Source organism: Momordica charantia (genome assembly GCF_013281855.1).
Source record: "Momordica charantia cultivar OHB3-1 chromosome 10 unlocalized genomic scaffold, Mcharantia_2.0 BLBB01000010.1, whole genome shotgun sequence".
NCBI lineage: Eukaryota > Viridiplantae > Streptophyta > Magnoliopsida > Cucurbitales > Cucurbitaceae > Momordica > Momordica charantia.
This window is the reverse complement of record NW_028275158.1, coordinates 2,670,519-2,688,728: the sequence shown is the minus strand read 5'-3', so window position 1 is coordinate 2,688,728 and position 18,210 is coordinate 2,670,519. Positions and strand designations below refer to the sequence as shown.

General features: G+C 33.9%; 4 protein-coding genes across 4 annotated transcripts; 2 read left to right on the top strand and 2 right to left on the bottom strand.

Moving 5' to 3' along the window:
• The first annotated feature begins 1,627 nt into the window (after positions 1–1,627).
• Positions 1,628–3,394, top strand: LOC111017733 (uncharacterized). Its single transcript, XM_088118345.1, has 2 exons — positions 1,628–2,408; positions 2,560–3,394. The coding sequence occupies exons 1-2, from the start codon at positions 1,789–1,791 to the stop codon at positions 3,236–3,238; spliced, it is 1,299 nt and encodes a 432-aa protein (XP_087974471.1). The 5' UTR covers positions 1,628–1,788; the 3' UTR covers positions 3,239–3,394.
• Positions 3,395–5,572: 2,178 nt separating this feature from the next.
• Positions 5,573–9,681, bottom strand: LOC111017702 (myb-like protein X). The gene is made up of 2 exons (XM_022293539.2): positions 9,340–9,681; positions 5,573–7,610 (listed from the first exon to the last, which is right to left on the bottom strand). The coding sequence occupies exon 2, from the start codon at positions 7,566–7,568 to the stop codon at positions 5,931–5,933; it is 1,638 nt and encodes a 545-aa protein (XP_022149231.1). The 5' UTR covers positions 7,569–7,610; positions 9,340–9,681; the 3' UTR covers positions 5,573–5,930.
• A 2,428-nt stretch (positions 9,682–12,109) lies between these two features.
• On the top strand, positions 12,110–14,524 carry XTH10 (xyloglucan endotransglucosylase/hydrolase 10). The gene is made up of 4 exons (XM_022293554.2): positions 12,110–12,364; positions 12,782–12,882; positions 12,979–13,172; positions 13,865–14,524. Exons 1-4 carry the CDS (start codon positions 12,148–12,150, stop codon positions 14,265–14,267), a joined length of 915 nt encoding a protein of 304 aa, XP_022149246.2. The 5' UTR covers positions 12,110–12,147; the 3' UTR covers positions 14,268–14,524.
• Positions 14,525–16,050: 1,526 nt separating this feature from the next.
• Positions 16,051–17,025, bottom strand: LOC111017655 (basic form of pathogenesis-related protein 1-like). The gene has a single exon (XM_022293472.2). The coding sequence runs from the start codon at positions 16,682–16,684 to the stop codon at positions 16,184–16,186; it is 501 nt and encodes a 166-aa protein (XP_022149164.1). The 5' UTR covers positions 16,685–17,025; the 3' UTR covers positions 16,051–16,183.
• Positions 17,026–18,210: the final 1,185 nt, after the last annotated feature.

Here is an 18,210-nt window from a genome sequence, read left to right as displayed (position 1 = left end):
TTCAAGTTATAAATAAAATGCTTCATTAATTACACATATTACCCATTTAAGAGCCGAAATTAAACCTTTGGCATGAGATTTTTTTTTTTTTTTGATAACTTTGACATAAGATTGATACTGAGGTTATTAATGGGTTAATAGAGCGAGTTTATATTAATGTGTTAGATTTTTTGAGTGGATGGATGAAACGGACTCTGCATGGATTATTTTATCTGTTTTATAGATATTTTGAATTTATTTGTATTTTCGGTTGAAAACAAAATAAAGGTATCGGTTCATTCATTTCCTACCCTAAAAGAAAAGGTGGAAGTTACTTGAGAACGGTTATAACTCTTTATGATGAACTTGTCCTAGAAAAGTTTTGGCTCTTTTGAAAGGAATAAATCCCTTCTGAGAGTCGTCTTTCTTTTAAAAACCTTTTGTTTGTAAAGTGTTACTACTCTCTACATTTTTGGTAACTAGTTCATGCATTCCTATTTTTCATACATCTATATTAGAAAGTTTCTTTTAGCGATTATATTATAAATAGGATAAAATATATTGAAACTTATAATTCGTGATAGGAAGATTGATGTACATATTTTAAAGGGTTGTTTGTTTCGTGTCAATCTATGATTCACATGAGATGAACATCTAGATCCCAACGTTTGTTTTATAAAATTATATGATACCGAGTATCTCATAATGCCTAGGTATATCTTAAGATGTCCGTCTTAAATATTTTTTATGTCCTTTCGAAACATAAGTTTTTAAAATTCTCGTATTGAAGCTTTCTTTCATTACATTTTTCCCTTCACTAATAAACAACTCCTACTTAGTTGGTAGATTCTCATAAAATTGATATAATTATACATGAAAAAAAAAATCATAGAAATCAATATTATTCCATCAATTTTTTTTCTCATTTGATAATGTAAAAATATAATCCAATAAAAATACCATCATTTATATAATTTTCATTTGAGAAAAAAGTTCAAGATGAATTAGAATTAATAGTTAATATTAATTAATGTGTTCCACAAAATAACATTTAAATTTAATATAAATTAATTTGATAAAAGAACTATTAATTTAATAAAAACATAATAGAAATAAATTACACGAATATTCTTAAGAGTTCTTTGGAACAAATATATAATTTTTGAGCAGGTACAAATCCAATAATATAACTATTCAAATATTCTCCAACATCATTATAAATTTTCCTACAAAATAAAAATGATTATTTAAAATGTCGGACATTTATATTTCCAAACATCTAAAACAACTAATATTAACTTTCATAAACTTTCATCTACCCTACATCTTAGAATATTCTTAATGAAAAAGAAACTAACATTACTTTTCCATGGGGTTGGATAAAAAAATTCAGCCTTAATTAAATATTCAAGCTAGAAGAAGGAAAATCCTAATTTAATTTTGTCCTAATTTAATTTTGACCCATAGTAGGTAATGCATGACCTATTTTCCAAATATGGAGAAAATTAAGATTATAGAATTTAGTATTTTTTTTAAAATAAAATTCAAAATTAAAAAAAGAAGGGATATTAGTGGGACTGTGGGACCGACCTCACAGTAGCTCTGCTGTATCCAAAAACAGCCAGCTATGGCTTCCAGCCTGTTTCACCTTCATATCCTCAATGCTCCATTTCTCACTCTCTCCCTCTTAATATCTTCAAATTCTCCTCCCTCTCTCTTCCAAATTCACTCCTCACCGGAAAAAATCTCTCAATTTCTTCTTCGTTCTCCTGTTTTCCGGCGATCGCCGCCGGCTGTATAAACTTCTTCATGGATCCGTGCCCTTTCGTCCGGGTTCTCGTCGGAAACTTGGCTCTCAAGTTTCCGGTCGCTGCGAAACCGTCCTTTTCCGGCGTGCATCCGTCGAGTTCTCCGTGCTTCTGCAAAATCAAACTCAAGGATTTTCCGACGCAGTTCGTCACCGTTCCTCTCGTCGTCAACGGCGATAATTCTTCTGCTCAATCTCACTCACTCGCCGCCTGCTTCAGCCTCAACAAATCTCAGATGGAGAAGCTTCTCTCGAAGCGGAAGGATCCGGCCGTGAAAATCGAAGTCTACACCGGCCGCCGTGGTCCGGCCAATTGCGACGTCGGAAGCTCCGCCAAGTTGCTTGGCCGAGTCGTCGTGCCGTTGACCGGCTCGAGCCTCGCCGAAACCAAGCCGTGGGTGTTCCAGAACGGCTGGACCAGAATCGGCGAGAGCAAGAAAGGCTACTCGTCGGCGCAATTGCACTTGACGGTTCGCGCAGAGCCGGATCCGAGATTCGTGTTTCGATTCGACGGCGAGCCGGAGTGTAGCCCGCAGGTTTTTCAGGTGCAAGGAAACGTGAGGCAGCCGGTTTTCTCTTGCAAATTCGGTTTCAGAAACGAGCGCGATTGGGACCGATCAAGGTCAGTTTCACGAAAATTTCGTTGCCTCTGTTTGTTTCTCGAGAAAATGCAAGAAACGTGCTAAGAAAATCGTTGAGGAGAGAGAATAAAAAAAAGATAAAAATCTCGTTAGTTTTGTTACTGATCTTGCTTCCGTTAAATTCAATTTCAGGTCATCAATTTCTGAACCTAATAGCACGTCAAAGAGTTGGTTACCGAAGATTCGATCCGATAAGGACCAATCCGCGAAAGAACGAAAAGGATGGTCCATTACGATCCACGACCTCTCCGGATCGCCGGTCGCCGCCGCGTCGATGGTGACGCCGTTCGTTCCGTCGCCGGGATCGCATCGTGTAAGCCGCTCAAATCCCGGCGCGTGGCTCATCCTCCGGCCGGTCGACGGCAGCTGGAGGCCGTGGGGCCGCCTCGAGGCCTGGCGTGAGAGCGGCGGCTCCGATTCAGTCGGCTACCGGTTCGAGCTCCTTCCGGCGACCTCCGCCGCCGCGACACTCGCGACCTCCACCATCAGCTCGAAGACCGGCGGGAAGTTCACGATCGACATGACCTCGAGCGCGTCGCCGGCGAACAGCCCCCACGGGAGCTGCGACTTCGGGTCCGGATCCGGAGACTTCGGGTACTTGTCGCCGTATTCGTACAGGGGATTCGTGATGTCGTCGACGGTGGAGGGGATGAAGAAAAAGGGGAGGAAGCCGGAGGTGGAGGTGGCGGTGCAGCACGTGACTTGCACGGAGGACGCGGCGGTGTTCGTTGCGTTGGCGGCGGCGGTGGACCTGAGCGTCGACGCCTGCAGGTTGTTCTCTCAAAAGCTAAGGAAGGAGCTGAGGCCATAGAGAGAGGCCAGTGAAGGCTCTTGTCGTTTCGCATGAATGGGCTTGTCGTTTTGCATTTCAGACATATTTATATTTGTATTTATTTTTTAATTTTTAATAGTTGAGTTGTACTTTTGTACAGAGGAGAGATCAATAGAGGCACGATTCTTTTTTCAACTTTTAGTATTTTATTATCTCTTTTTTTTTCTTTCATTTTAAAATTTAATATTATTTTTGTAATTTTTAAAGCAAACCCATGGGAAGAGTATGCAATGGAGGATTAAGAATCCGATGTTGGAGGTTGAGTTGTTTAAAAGATATCCCATAAATGAGGTGGCACCAAATCAGGCAATTAATAATAGATCTTTATAATAATAATATATAAAAATATTCATTTTTTAAATACAATTTATTTTTCCCTCTCTCTCTTTTTAGATTTAATTGAAAGAAAGATGGTACTTTTATTTTACTATTTTCTATAAAAATAAAAGGGAAATGAAGAGACTAGAAGTCTATAACCATGGTTATTGAGATTAATTGGCCTTTGTCAACCCAAGCATGGTAAAATTTATTAAATGTTTGAAAAAAAATGTTTGGAAAAAAAAATAAAATAATTGATAATAAGTTCATGTGAAATCTAAAGGTACGATGAAGTTTAACGTTTCTAATGTTGCAATAAAATATAGAAAAGATTTCAAATTAGTTGTGCCATGTGTAAAGGAATTCTATTATTATTTAAACAAAAATATTTTTAGTTTTTATGTGGGACCCACGAGTAAAATTGATCAACTAGAATCCCACATTCTCTCTTAAATTAGAGATTTACTTTTTCGGGTGGGGATGAATACATCCAAATATTTGTATGAATTCAAGAAAAAATGAAAAAATATATAAAATTGATTAGAATGGAATAGAAAAAATAATAATAAAGAACAAGAAAAATTAAAAATAAATAGAAAAGTCATACATAATTTAAACGGTGAAGTGGAAATTGTTAAGAAAAAAAAACAATAAATTTAGTTTGAATGGAGAAATTTTCAAAAAAAAAAAAAGGAAGATAAGAGAAGTAAGTGAATTTCAAAAAATAAAAGTAGAAGATGAGAGAAGTGAGTGAAGATGACAATAAAGAGATAAATAAATTAGAAAAGTGAAAATAAATAATTACATCTAAAATATTTAATAAGAGAGAGGATGTACAATTAATTTAGGAGAGAGAAGGTTGAATTATGGTTGATCAATTTTGCTTGTGTACTCCACATAGAAACTATAAATATTTTTGTTTAAATAATAATAGAACTCTTTTACACATGACACAATTTGAGTTGAAGTAGTATGGAAGTTCTCCCTACTACGGGAGGATCGGGAAAATTTAAAAAATTGACAGTTTATTATTTTCTAAAAAAAATTGATTTTACATTTATCTCTCTTAGTTGTCAAATATTTAATGATGGTCAATGAAAGATAATCTTCACCAGTTAGGACTTGAGTAATTTTTATAGAATATATAAGTAATGTTAAGTTTAAAAATGTTTATACCCTACCAAGAAGAGTATAGTCAGTAGTAAATGATATCTACCCATTTTCTTAAGAAGTTTAAATTCTCGTACCTTCGAATTTGTTATAGAGTTTAGACCCAACATTTGTTTTACTAAAAAAAATCTAAAAATACCTAAATGTAGTAATCATGATTGTCTAGCTAAAACATTTTTTTAGTACAATATGTGGACGGTTAGAATTCGAACTCACGATAATATTATCATTGGACACATATATCCTAAAAAGAAAATTGGACAACAAGGTAAGTTGACCCGTCACATAATTATCTAGTCAAATAGTAACAAAAAAGGAGACATGACACCACAATAACTTTATATATTGTGATTTATATGATTCCATACCTATACAAAGCTACATAAGATATGATCAAATTTTACATGGTGTTATATCAATTTCATTAATATTTAATTGAATAATTAACATAGAAGACTAAAATGATATATATAAAAAATAGGACTAATTAGGTCAGAGTTAAAATATATGTAACTAACTAAAAAGTCGTTATCACTCCAACATATTGTTGTATAAAAGATTAAATAAGAGAAAAAAGAATACAATAAGTATAATTACAATTAACCTAATTAAAATATCTATTTTTCTATTTATTTATTAAGCTTTCAACCAAATTTATTTGTAAAATTGTATTTTAATTTTTTCCACTTCTAAAAGGGCTGATTTCTGTAAATTTATCTTTTTTTAGAAATGGTACAAGTTTTTGCTTCAATCCTTATTAATAAAGTAAAAGTTCCCTGTTTTTAACCACTTTTGGCATTATTTATAAGAGAGGTCCCACAGGAATAACAAAAAATCCAAAAAGTTAAAAATAAAGTAATTATGTTTGTTACACTAAATACAAACCATTGGAAAGACCATCCTTTCTGAATTGCCATAAGCCACTATATAATTTTGTTCAGATATCACATCCAAAGAACCAAGCAGTCCACAAAAGAAAGATTGAAATTTGATTATACAAAGTTAACTAACTAAGCACGTGCCCTGCCTCCTCCTGTGGCTGATCTCATTGATGAACAAATTTTCCCTTACAATACAAACACTCAGCACATAATCTTTGGGCAACCAACTGCTTATCAAAAACAGAGACAGATCAGAAAACTCCAGAAGCACTTCCATGAAACCACCTCTATAATTTAAATTATCATTCTGCTGCAGTTTCTTCACTGGTTTCAACCTCAGCTCTAATGTCTGGCAACGTATCCAGATCCACCCGTTCGGTTACATGGGAATCGTTGGAATCAATTGGGTCATCTTGAACCAAGTCCTCGGTATGATTTGCAGAGTCAGAGCTATCACTGTTTATACGGGATTCACTGTTATCTTCTGATTTTTCGTTCTGAGTAGCTTCACTATTCTCCAGTGTCGTTATTGTGGACGGTAAAACATTCCCCGGTTCGGTTGTTTTGTTGTCTGAGCTATCACTGTTTCCACTGGATTTGCTGTTATCTTCTGATTTTTCGTTCTGAATAGTTTCACTATTCTCCTTTGTTATTGTGGATGGTAAATCATTCCCCGGATCGGTTGTTTTGTTCTCTGAAACAGTTGGATCCGTGTTGCTAGTGATATTTAAGGCCTCACTCTCAAACCCATTTGGATTTTCATCTTTAGCGACGTTTAGCTGAGACTCAGAATTGATGTTCTCCAAAACTGTGTCATTCGATGACTGAAGATATGTTTCATTCTGAGCAGTCAAACCATCTGTGGTTCCATTTTGAGCTTGATTCCAACCAATATCTGTTCCATTCTGCTGGGAAGAATCAGTATTCTCTACCGTATTTGTCTCAGTAATTGCAGAGGATGTACTATTGCTTGGTTCAGGTTGATCATCGGACTGAGTGGTCAGGACAGAATTTTGGACTGAACCATCAGTAGAAGTGGAAGTGTTGTTATTCAACTTCATATTCCTGAGACTCTCATTGGTTGAAGTTGCATTGTCAGCCATTTTATCCACTTCCTCGGTTAACTGAGAACTGTTGTGAACCCCTTTAAATTCCTCGGTGTCAGTCGATCCACTGTCCTGTTCTTTACTATGTTCCGAGTTATCATTTGAATTCTCTAAATTTGCTTCCTCTGTCTCTGAGGTGGTAGAGTGGGCATCATGGGTCACTGCACTGGAAGCATCGTCACCCTTGTAGTTCTCCTCTCGTGCCTCGTGAGTGCTCCGGTCGCTGCTGTCATTCTCCTGCTCGTCAGAAGAATTCTCATTATCTCTCTGATCCTCCTTATCTCTCTCTTGGCTTCCTCCCGCTCCCTCATCACCATCTTCTTTCAATCTCTCATCATCCACAATATCACCCTCATGATTGGTTTCGTTATCTGCCTTCTCTTGATCATTCTCATCTATGTCATCATCTCCACCTGCTTTCCCATCATCATCGGTGTCCTCTTCATGCTTGCTTTCTTCATCCTCCTCATTGACTGCCTCATCTTTCTGTTCTTCATGTCCCTCTTCTCCTTCATGCTTCGAGTCTTCTTCCTCACCTCCAGTCTCTTCTTCCTCATCTTCCTCCTGCTTCTCACCCGGATGGACTTCCTCAACGTGGGGTAGGCCTTTCCTTCCAAGTAACCTATCTGTTCCAGGTTTCACAATGTCCACACCGTCCTGAGTTTTTACAGTAATTCTATCACCTTTCTGGTCAAATTCTTTCTTCTTATCATGGGAGCGTTTCACCTGATAAATTAACCAAAAGCAAACACCAACCAACAGCACAATCTGCAGAATATGCTTAACCTTGATGCCTTTCGACCTGCTGCTTCGACTTGGTGATTTCTTCAACATGATGAATTTCCCCAGCTGAAACCCTTATATTTTTACTTCTTCCTATTAAACAATCAAATGTCAGTAATTTAGACACATTCTACTTCAATGCAACTGCACCATACACTTTCAAGAGCAATGAATTGAAAAATTACAAAACCAAATATTACATTAATATTTTAGCTGTCCAGATTGCACTCGGGATCTCACAGGGAAATTTCAGAATATGGCAGCAGAAATATGGGACAAGGCCAAGGAAAATAAGAAAAAAGGATAGTAATATAAGCGAGAAAGAAAACAATGTTGTGGTACTGATTATATATCCAGAGGAAATTGGCCCGATCAACTAACGCCAATTGGAGTAAAAGTTAGTCCATTTTAACCAAAAGAAAGAAAGCATTAGTGAACTACTTAAAATTAGTTGTAAATGAAATGAGACTTCATTGGCTTAACCCTTAATGCATTTCTTGGAGCAACCAGGGATGGAGATAATACCTTTAATCCTTAACCCAAGCTTGGATAATGCTACTATTTTATAAAATCCTAACGTACAACCATAGCAATCCAAATTAACTCACCACGAAACCCCTTTGCAAGATCCACCGACTTTAAGAGTTTGGTCGATTGATTGATCGTTAAATAAGGCTAGAAAAGATTGAGTAGTTCAATTTTGTTCAGTAAATATAATGGCAATACATAACCGTGGAACCTCTTTTCTTCCACAAAAAATATCTTTTGCTACTCTTTATCTCCCCTTCAAAAAAATACACCCAACACACTTTCGCCTCTTTTCAGAGTTCGAATTCTCAATAATCCATAAAAGAACAGAAATTCACGTGATATAGCACATGTAAAAAGCATTCAAGTTTTGTACACCCTTAAATGCTAAGTCAATGCAGTCAAACTGCAAAACAACTATCCATTAGGCATTAACCAAGAATCAGAAGAAATTACTTCGTTTGGAAAGCAATCCTTAGGCCCCCAAAGCAACTTATTTTCATATCTCACACGACAACCATATGACCCTACTGCATTTTATTGCCAGGTAAATCGTAAGATATTAAATCCTAAGTAGATGACCAACATGGCTTGAAAATCTCCAAACCAGCTTATAATAACCATAACTAATCACGAGACAACAACCTAACCCATATCATTAGGTCATTTACATCTAAGTAGGTAAACATAATAGTATGAAAGGTATCGAGTTTACAACTTGCCCATTTTATAACTTTGTTGAGCCTATCATATAGATGGGAGAGTAACAAAAATAAGATGCAAAGTCCCCAATAAACCTTTTCAACCACAAAGAAATTTCTAAAGGAGACTTAAGATACAATCAAAATCATATTATTCAGACCCACATCATGTGCCATATCAATCTCCAACCAGGCAAACCCGAAAGGCACACGGAACCCCCAAATTTGGAAACCAAACAGAAGATTTGCAAGGATCAAAACCAGCCCTAAAGCACAAGTAAAGACCAACAGAACCCCAAATAAACCCATTCTTGCAAACCCATGTTACTATTAAAACCCCGATAAGTCCCACATGAACCCTAATCGAGCACAGATAATAAAACACCAAAATCAGCCCCCACAATCTTCCTTCAACCGAGGGAAAGAGACGGAAAATGCGAAAAATCTGAAGGGTAAATAGTGCCAAGTAGATGCGGAAAGTCAAAGCTCAAGAACCGAAATGAAAACTCGAAGGCTAAACAGTCCAGTCGGAAATTTGAAGAGAACGGTAAAAGATAGAGAGAGAAAAGGGGGCAGGTGGAAACTGAAAGTACCTGGAAGAGGATGAACCCGAGCTGGCAACAATGGCGAACGGGAAGACGAGCGAGATGGGTGTGGCGGCGATCAGAGGATCTTCAAGGTTTCGGCCATGGCGGGAGCTGGAGGAGTATAAAAGATCGCGTAGTGGGAGAGAGATCGGATCCAATACCAAGAACTAAGAAGGACCACGTCGCTAGAGCAAAAACAAAAGGGAAAAAACCGTCTACTCTGCCACTACTGCAATTTTTTTTCTCTCTTTTTTTTTTTGTAATAATTTAAGAAGAAAATCGAAAAAATAGATAAAATTTGTGTGAGGATGGGATGCAATTGCCTGGCCTTGGAAAGCAAAACAACTGTGACCCATTAACATCCATAAGCCATAAATTGGAGTTGTTGGCTGATCAGAGTTTAAAAGGAAGCATGAAAAAGAAACTTTTCTTTCTTTTCGTGGAGTCGGATGAAAATTGTGCATGGTTGGCATGATTTTGCTTTTAATTTCACCAAAAAGATCTCGTTCAATGAAAATAATTGTACTCATCTATATACCATGAATTATGCTCTTCCTTAATCAATGTAGAATTTTGTTTGCATTCGTGTTTAACCTCTGAAAATAGAGATTTGAACTTACTACATTTTAATTAGAGATAAAATACCTTAACTAGATGAGATATACTCAAGTAGAAGTATTTCAAGTTAGTGGAGGGTAGATGTTTGAAATAGTGCTATATTTTACCAGTTCTATTATATTTAAATAGTTAAGACATATATTTATTTTTTTAAATTTCATTCCACATTCGTTGAATTAGAAAAAAAAAATCGTTATACTACCTCGATAGGAGAGAGAGAAACTTTTTAAAGATTATGAAAATCTTTCAAAAAAGTTTGTCCTAAATTTGGAGAATCTTGAATTAAAACTTTTGAGTTTTTTTTTTTAATTATTTTATTTTGGATGTTAGAGATGGAGAATATTTTTATCTATGATCACTTTTTTTTAGTATAGCAATACGTGTAATTTGGAGATTTGAATCCACGACTTTTCATTGAGAATATGTGTCTTAATTAGTTAAGTTAGGTTCAGATTCATTGTTACCTTTTTATTTATTTACAACTAATTTAATTATCAACCTTAATTTAATTCAATTAGATAAGACATGAACTTGAACTGGTTAAGAGGGTAAAAGGTTGCTGCATTGAGGGAAAAAAATAATAATTTAATTGTTCTCTTCATATAAAACAAAGTGGGAGTAAGTGACCGTTACAAGCTGTATAATGGTGTCTGTTGGATGGCTAAGTTTCAGTTAGGTTTAGCTGGAAGGTAACCTCGTGAGCTGCATTGGGCTTACTACTGTTGGGCTTAAGTATTGGGCTTGGGCTTACTTGATGTTTGGGCTTAAGTATTGGGCTTACCTAGTTAGCTAGTGTAATTGGTCCACTAAGTCATACTGGTGTCCCAACTCTCCAAGACCAATCTCTCTCACCCCACTTGGGTTGATTACCAAAAAAATTTCAATAATACCGGAGTATCATATTCTATTTGTTAATGCTATGATTTTATATTTATGAATAATTTTTTAATGTTAGTGGACTCCACATAAATTTTTAATGCTATATTGACGTGGCAAGCAATGAATGGAAGAAATATTCATACTCTCGATTTTGATTCCGTGAATTATTATTTTATTTAAGAAAAATCTTCCCCATAATCCATGTACTTCATTTTAATTGCTGGATATTGTAGCTAACCTGAACATAGTTGTTAAGACATATATCCCCGATCAAAAATTTAGATGTTTGAATCCCGATCTTTAAGAAAAGAAAAGAGACGTTGAGCACTAATTTAACTAGAGAGCGATAAATTATTTGGTTGTTGGTTTAAAAAACTTAAAAGCAGAGAGTAAATGCAGCAGATTAGCATAAGCAAAGCACTCCATTTGCCTTAGGTTTTGGGTTTTTTTTTTTTTTTTTTTTCTTAATTGGATCAGCTTGGTTTTGAAGATACTCAAACCATCACCTAACTGCTACAATAATTAATATTGTTAATTAGTTAAATGGCTTTATATCTTTTCCTTTTCTTTCTTTTTTATGTTCTTTCCCCACTGCTAAAAAAAAGTTCTTAGTTTTAGGATCATAGGTTGTGATAGGAACTTTTAGCCATCATTTTTAGTTTTTACAAATTAAATTTGGTAATTAACCTATTTTATTTTTTTCCATTTTTCTCTAACTTTCAAAAAATCCAACTTTATGAACCTTGGTCACATTTAAAAACTAAAACTACACAACATTTTTTTCTTTTAATGAATGCAAAAGACACATGTTCGTACAGCTCACGAGGTTAAGGATCTTTTCAGCAAATATATTTTAGTTAGGTTCCAGCTAAACCTAAAATATAAAAAAAAAAAAAATTTATTTAAAAAACAAAGTCTAAAATTGTTATAGAATCCTTCTAGAGGTTAAGGATCTTTTCAGCAATATGGACCATAATTTTCTCATATACAGCTCTACAAAAGGAGGGAAGGAATCAACTAAAAAACTTTCCCAAAAAAAAAAAAAAAAGTTCAAAGGAAACTTGAACAATCAAGTTATTCTATTAATTAACAAAACAAATATTATTTCTTGTGATAATTTTGACCAAAATGCACTCATAAAAACACATCTTACAAGAATCTAACAACCAGCATTTTTCTTTGCTTTCCCCTAAAGATATTCTTTCTTAAACAGAACTTCTTTGCTTTCTATTCTCATTTTCTTTTGTGGGCTTTTTTTTTTTTTTTTCCACATCTTATATATAAACAGCTTTCACATTTTAATTTGTTAACCCACCAATGATCATGAGAGGAGATCAAGAAAAAGCCATGTATGAAAGTGTTAAAACTATCATCTTTTTTGGAGTTTTCATTGCAAACTTGCTTCAATTTGCAACATCTTCCGTCATTTCAACTGGGGACTTCAACAAGGATTTCTTCATCACTTGGTCTCCTTCCCACGTTAACACTTCGGCGGATGGCCGAGCAAGAACCTTGAAGCTCGATAAGGATTCAGGTACGGGTGTTCAAGAAACTCGATGATCACTTGAAAATTTTTGTTCAAATTAAACCAATAATCTAAATTGTTCGAGTCGATGAGTTAGTTAGGTTATTGGTTTATACACATGTTCGTATGTTTATGAGATTAACTATTCCTTTGCCTCCAAGGGACGTACAGCCCGATTGACAAAGGGCATGAGACCTCTTCGTCATCCTGGCTTAGAGGTCTCAAGTTCGAATCTTCTAGTGATTTTAATACCAAAGATCATTATATGTCTCTCGAATCCGAATCTTGAGTCGGACATAGGTGCCTCTAGATATAAGGGAGCAAAATTCCAACTCACAGTTATAATTCACTACTCCTTTATTTGTTCACTGTAATATATCATTTTTAGATCAATTATTCAAATGTCAGTATTTTTGTCATCCATAGGAGCTGCTTTTTCTTCAAATGAGATGTTCTTATTTGGTCAAATGGACATGAAAATCAAGCTAGTTCCAGGCCATTCTGCAGGCACAGTTGTGGCCTATTATGTAAGTGGTCGTTTTCTCCTTTCATGTTTTTTAATATATGATTCTTTTTTCTTATATTATATATATCAATGCTAATATTACTTGAACTATGTGTAGCTAACGTCGGATCAACCGAACCGCGACGAAATCGACTTCGAGTTCCTCGGGAATGTGGACGGGGAGCCATATATTCTTCAAACAAATGTTTTTGCTGATGGTTTTGATGACAGGGAAGAAAGGATAAAGTTGTGGTTTGATCCAACAAAAGACTTCCATACATATTCAATTTTGTGGAACCGTTATCAGATTGTGTAAGAAAATCACTTTAATTTTCTTGCTTCTTTTTGGATTCTGCATTTTAATTCCTCTTTTTAAGCCTACAAAAACCCATAAAAAGTTGACAAAAGTAGCATAACTTTGAACATGGTGGATGAGATGAATGTGAAGGAATTAGCATTAAGGTTGATAGTTAAGAAAAGATTTTACATTTTAATTTAATTACTACATTGATTAAACAACTTAATTTGAATAGGGGAGACCCCTATTGTTATTGCTAGTGTCTCTCTCAAATTAATGTCACAACTTTTTACTATTGAATTTGATTTTTCTAGTTAAAAAGTTTTTGAATTAGACACAATTGAATTAATTTAAACACGTTCACCAATCATCAAACTCTTAATAATTTTTTATCAACCTAAACATAGGTAAATAGATAAAACCATCATAGGTTGACTTATTGGTCAAAAGAAGCTAGGGTTAATTGAGACGGGAAGAATTCAAACTCACGATAGCCACTTACTTTAAAGATTAGTAATTCTTATGTATTTCCCAACACTAAATGTTGCAAGATCAAGTGATTGTTTTATAAGATTAGTCGGAGAAGTTACTAATATCTAAACGCTTTAGTCACTTTACATCTCTAGAAAACTCAACAAATCAAATCTTCTTCACTATAAAACCATTCCAATTTTCTTGTTTGTTTTTTGTTTTGTTGTTGTTGTAGGTTCATGGTGGATTGGGTGCCAATCAGAGTGTACAGAAACCATGCAGACAAAGGGGTGGGATATCCTAGGTGGCAGCCAATGAGCTTGAAAGTGAGCCTATGGGATGGTGACAGCTGGGCAACAAGGGGTGGAAAAGACAAAATTGATTGGTCAAAAGGGCCATTTGTAGCTTCTTTTGGGGATTATAAGGTGGATGCCTGTGTTTGGAGGGGAAATGCAAGGTTATGCAGAGGAGATGATCATAGTTATTGGTGGAATTTGCCCAAATACAACACCCTTTCACCTCCACAAAGAAGGCTCTTCAAATGGGTCAGAAACTACCATTTGATTTATGATTATTGCCAAGACAACTTGAGGTTCCAAAACCACCTCCCAAAGGAATGTTCTCTTCCCAAGTACTAAATCCAACCGAACCAAACCGTACCATTTTTGTTTTCGGATAAATTTTGGATGTTTGATCGTAGGTAGGTATCCACTGTTAAAAAAATTGACAAAAAGGAAGAAAACATAATACATGTAGCTGTCGATTTTTAATAGTGGTAAATAGAAAGATACCTACCTACTGATAAGCATCTAAGTTTTATTTCACTTGATTACTTTGAGTTCCTTTTGTTATACATTTTCTTGTATTCTTTGATTTCTTCGAGTGTGTTCTTTCATATTGTTCTTTTCTTTCCATTAACTTAACAACATTATATTCATTGATATCTTATAAAAAGTCGTGAACTTTTTAATTAATTATAGATTTTTTTAGTTCTAATACAATGTAGGATAAAGACTTAGCCTCCAACCTTTCGATCATGGATATATATCTTAACGTTGACATGAGTATAGAATCTTTATCATTTCTACTCGAAGATTAATTTGATTAATTATGTGTTCAATTAGGTTTGAGCATTTTTCGGTGGAGGTAAAATGAATTTTTTTTAATTAATGATTTTGTTGTAAATAAATTAGTCTCAAATTGTTTTTTTTCTAACCTTTTTTGATATCCCTATTACTTTGGTAATTTTCAAGTTTGTTGCGCAAAATTGAGTTTAAGATAATAATACTTGTAGTTTTTGCAATACTTAAAATTTTTTATTGCAACAATTTCATTGAATTGGATGCGATCGTAATAAGCTCTATAATCCATCAAAGTGATTTTTGCAATTTCCCCCCTTTAGTTACAAATTATGTTTTTATTTTTATTTTTAAATATTACGAGTATCCATCCATATTTGGTTGTTATTTTAAAATTGATTTCTTTTCTATATATATGTATATATAATTTTATTTTTTGAAAAGTTTCCATATCTAAATCTAAACTAAGTTCTTTTTTTTTTTTTTGAGAAAAAACTAAGATTTCATTTTATGTCTATCATTTGCTCGTTCCTCTTGGTTTCAATTGCAACATTTTATTCTATTATTAATTTGTTTCATTTTTTAGAAAAATATTTGTGCTTATATTTACAGTTTTGTTACATTAATACCATAATACCATTTATATTTTAAATATTAAAAAAATTTTAAATTTAATAAATATGGGGTGAGAATTTAAACTCCCAACTTTTTGGTGATGATATATATGTCTTAATCTATTGAGTTATACTACAGTTAGCAAATATTAAATTATTATTATTTAATGTTGTCATGACATTTCTATTGAAATATCATATAGATTAATTTTTTAAATGCTATACATTCATTCTCACTTCCATCATTTTTTTAGTAGAATAAATATATAATAGAAAGATTTGAACCTCCAAATTTAAAAGAAAGCGAGTCCATATCATCTTCTACTAACCTAGCTAACTCAGGCTCATGTTTGACAGCTCATGTTTGGCCACTTTCATTAAGTTATTAGTATATTAATAGATTTTTGTATGATTAAAAAATTTGATTAGGGTCATGCCTGATCAACTTGGTTCAGAGGCCAAGGTATCTAACTCTCTCTTTCGAAGTCGGGGTTCAATCCACCATTTGTATAACTACTAAAAAAAATTGAAGGGTCATTAGAATTTTGCATCTTAGTGTAGTTAATACACACATTAATCATATTCACTAAGTATATATCATTTTAGAGATACCAATAATACAAATAAGTTCAAACTAACCTACTTAAAATATTGTAGCTTTCAAATTATCTAATAATTTAATTTTATTCAACTAGAAAAAACATGGGATATGTGGTCCAATTACAGCTGTGCTAACTTTTCAACAACCATTAAATACATAGTTTGGATGAAAATCGATAAAAATTATATCATCATGCATCTAATCATTATGAAAGAGTCTCAAGAACGTTGCATCAAATATATTCACTCTTTAACTAGTCTTTAGAGGGGAGAAGCATAAGGCCTTTCTCCTATATAGTTTCCGGGAGGATCATAGTTGCATACAACAAACTGTGACAATTTTGGACAGCTCACTCGACTGCATCCAAGTCGCACGGAGGTGCGCCAAACCACCTGAGTGTAGTGTCCACAATCGCCTCTGATGCACGAGTTTGAGGCGTAGTCGTACTTAGGCTTCTCGTCCACCCACAACTTCACGGCATCGGCCCCAGAGAACTCGGGGTAGTAGCCTGCCGCAATGTTCTCACCATATGGCCCCGTTGAGTGAACCATGGCACAATCTTTACTCCTTTCCTGAGCGTAGGCCTGAGCATAGGCGGCGACGGTGTCGCTCCATACCATGGGACCGACGCCAACCCCGGCGCGAGCCCGGTTGTGTGCAGCTAAGTAGTCTTGAGGGGAGTTTTGGGCATGAGTTTGGGAGAGGAACAATAACAAACTGGCCAAGAGAATGGTGATCATTAGAGGATTTTGAAACCACATTTTGGTGAAGATTGATGAGGCTGGGTGAATGGAATGATTTATATAGATGAAATGATGAAAAGTTAAATATGGAATGTGATAGGGAGAAGATGAAAAATGGACATTAAACGTCTTGATTTTCCTTTTTAATGGCCATTTCAGGTTTTATTATGTTATTAAACACAAGATTAGTAATCCAACGTTAAGGCATTAAATGGCCATATACCATGCTTTTTCTTTTGTTCTTTTCACGGGTGGCGATTCAACCTAAGGTAATTGACAATTACCTACTGATTAATTATATTTGGGTTCATAGTCATATTTCATGTTTTTCTAATACAATAAATTGGGAATATGGAGATTCGAACTTCTAACTTTAATAGAAAGAATAGACGTCAATTATCGTGACGGCAATTATATTTTATATTTTTTTCTTATAAACAATCATATTTTCATGTTAATTGTACAAGTTTTCGGTTAAAATATTATTTTATTGACTTTCATTTGATGTATTTGTTTGTGTTATTTTTACTCTTCTTTCCGACTTGTTATCACGTACAATATGCATATAAGAAAATAAGATCTAAAGTATAATAGTATATAGGTCGTTCAATATTTAAAACATCTCTACTCTTTTTTTTTATATATATTAGAGCGATATTTTTTAATGAGTAAAATTAAATGAATATTTTTTTTATGACATAATTAATCTAGATTTCTAAACTTATCTAAAAAAAAGACGGAAAAATAGTCCCAAATAGCTACTTTTTGAGATATTATTTAAAAAATAGCCGCACGTTCAAGTCATTTGATATTTATTACCTCTTTTTTCTTTATATTTGCTGTGCCTTTTAGTCAATAAATAGCATTTAAATATTAATTCATTTAAATATAGTATTTGTTATGCATATCATTAATTATAGTTTAATATTTATTTGTAGATTTTTGTATGTTTTAATATACATTTATGTGTACTAAAAAAATATACATTTATGTGTTTCAGAAAAAAAATATATATATACACATTTATATGGTAAGGTTTTCATTTAAGAATCTTATTATGATTATTCCATTTATATTTATTATTCAATTAACATTTTGCTCTATCTCTATAAAAAAAAAGAAAGTTGTGAGTTGAACCTACCACCCCACATGTTGTATATTTACATGAAATTTAAGCATCTTACAACTATTTATATCTTTTATTTCTTTTTTTTTATAAATATTGTCAAAATTGTATTGAAACTTTAGAAACAATAAAAACAAGTTTATGGTTTCTCATTCCCGTTTCTAATTTGTTTCAACATAAATAAAGATCTTATTTTATCATCCTTGGATCTATAGATCTTGAGAGGATGCAATTCTATTTTTTTTACCGAAACATTACCAAAATGGACCCAAATTTCTTGTTCCCATTTCCAACCATTTTTTTTTTGTAAAAAATAAAAGAACAAGAAATAGCTACCAAATCCAATTATGTTTTTCTTTATTAAAAAAAATGAGAACATTAATAAACGGGCCCAAACTTTCTTGTTAGTCATGTAATT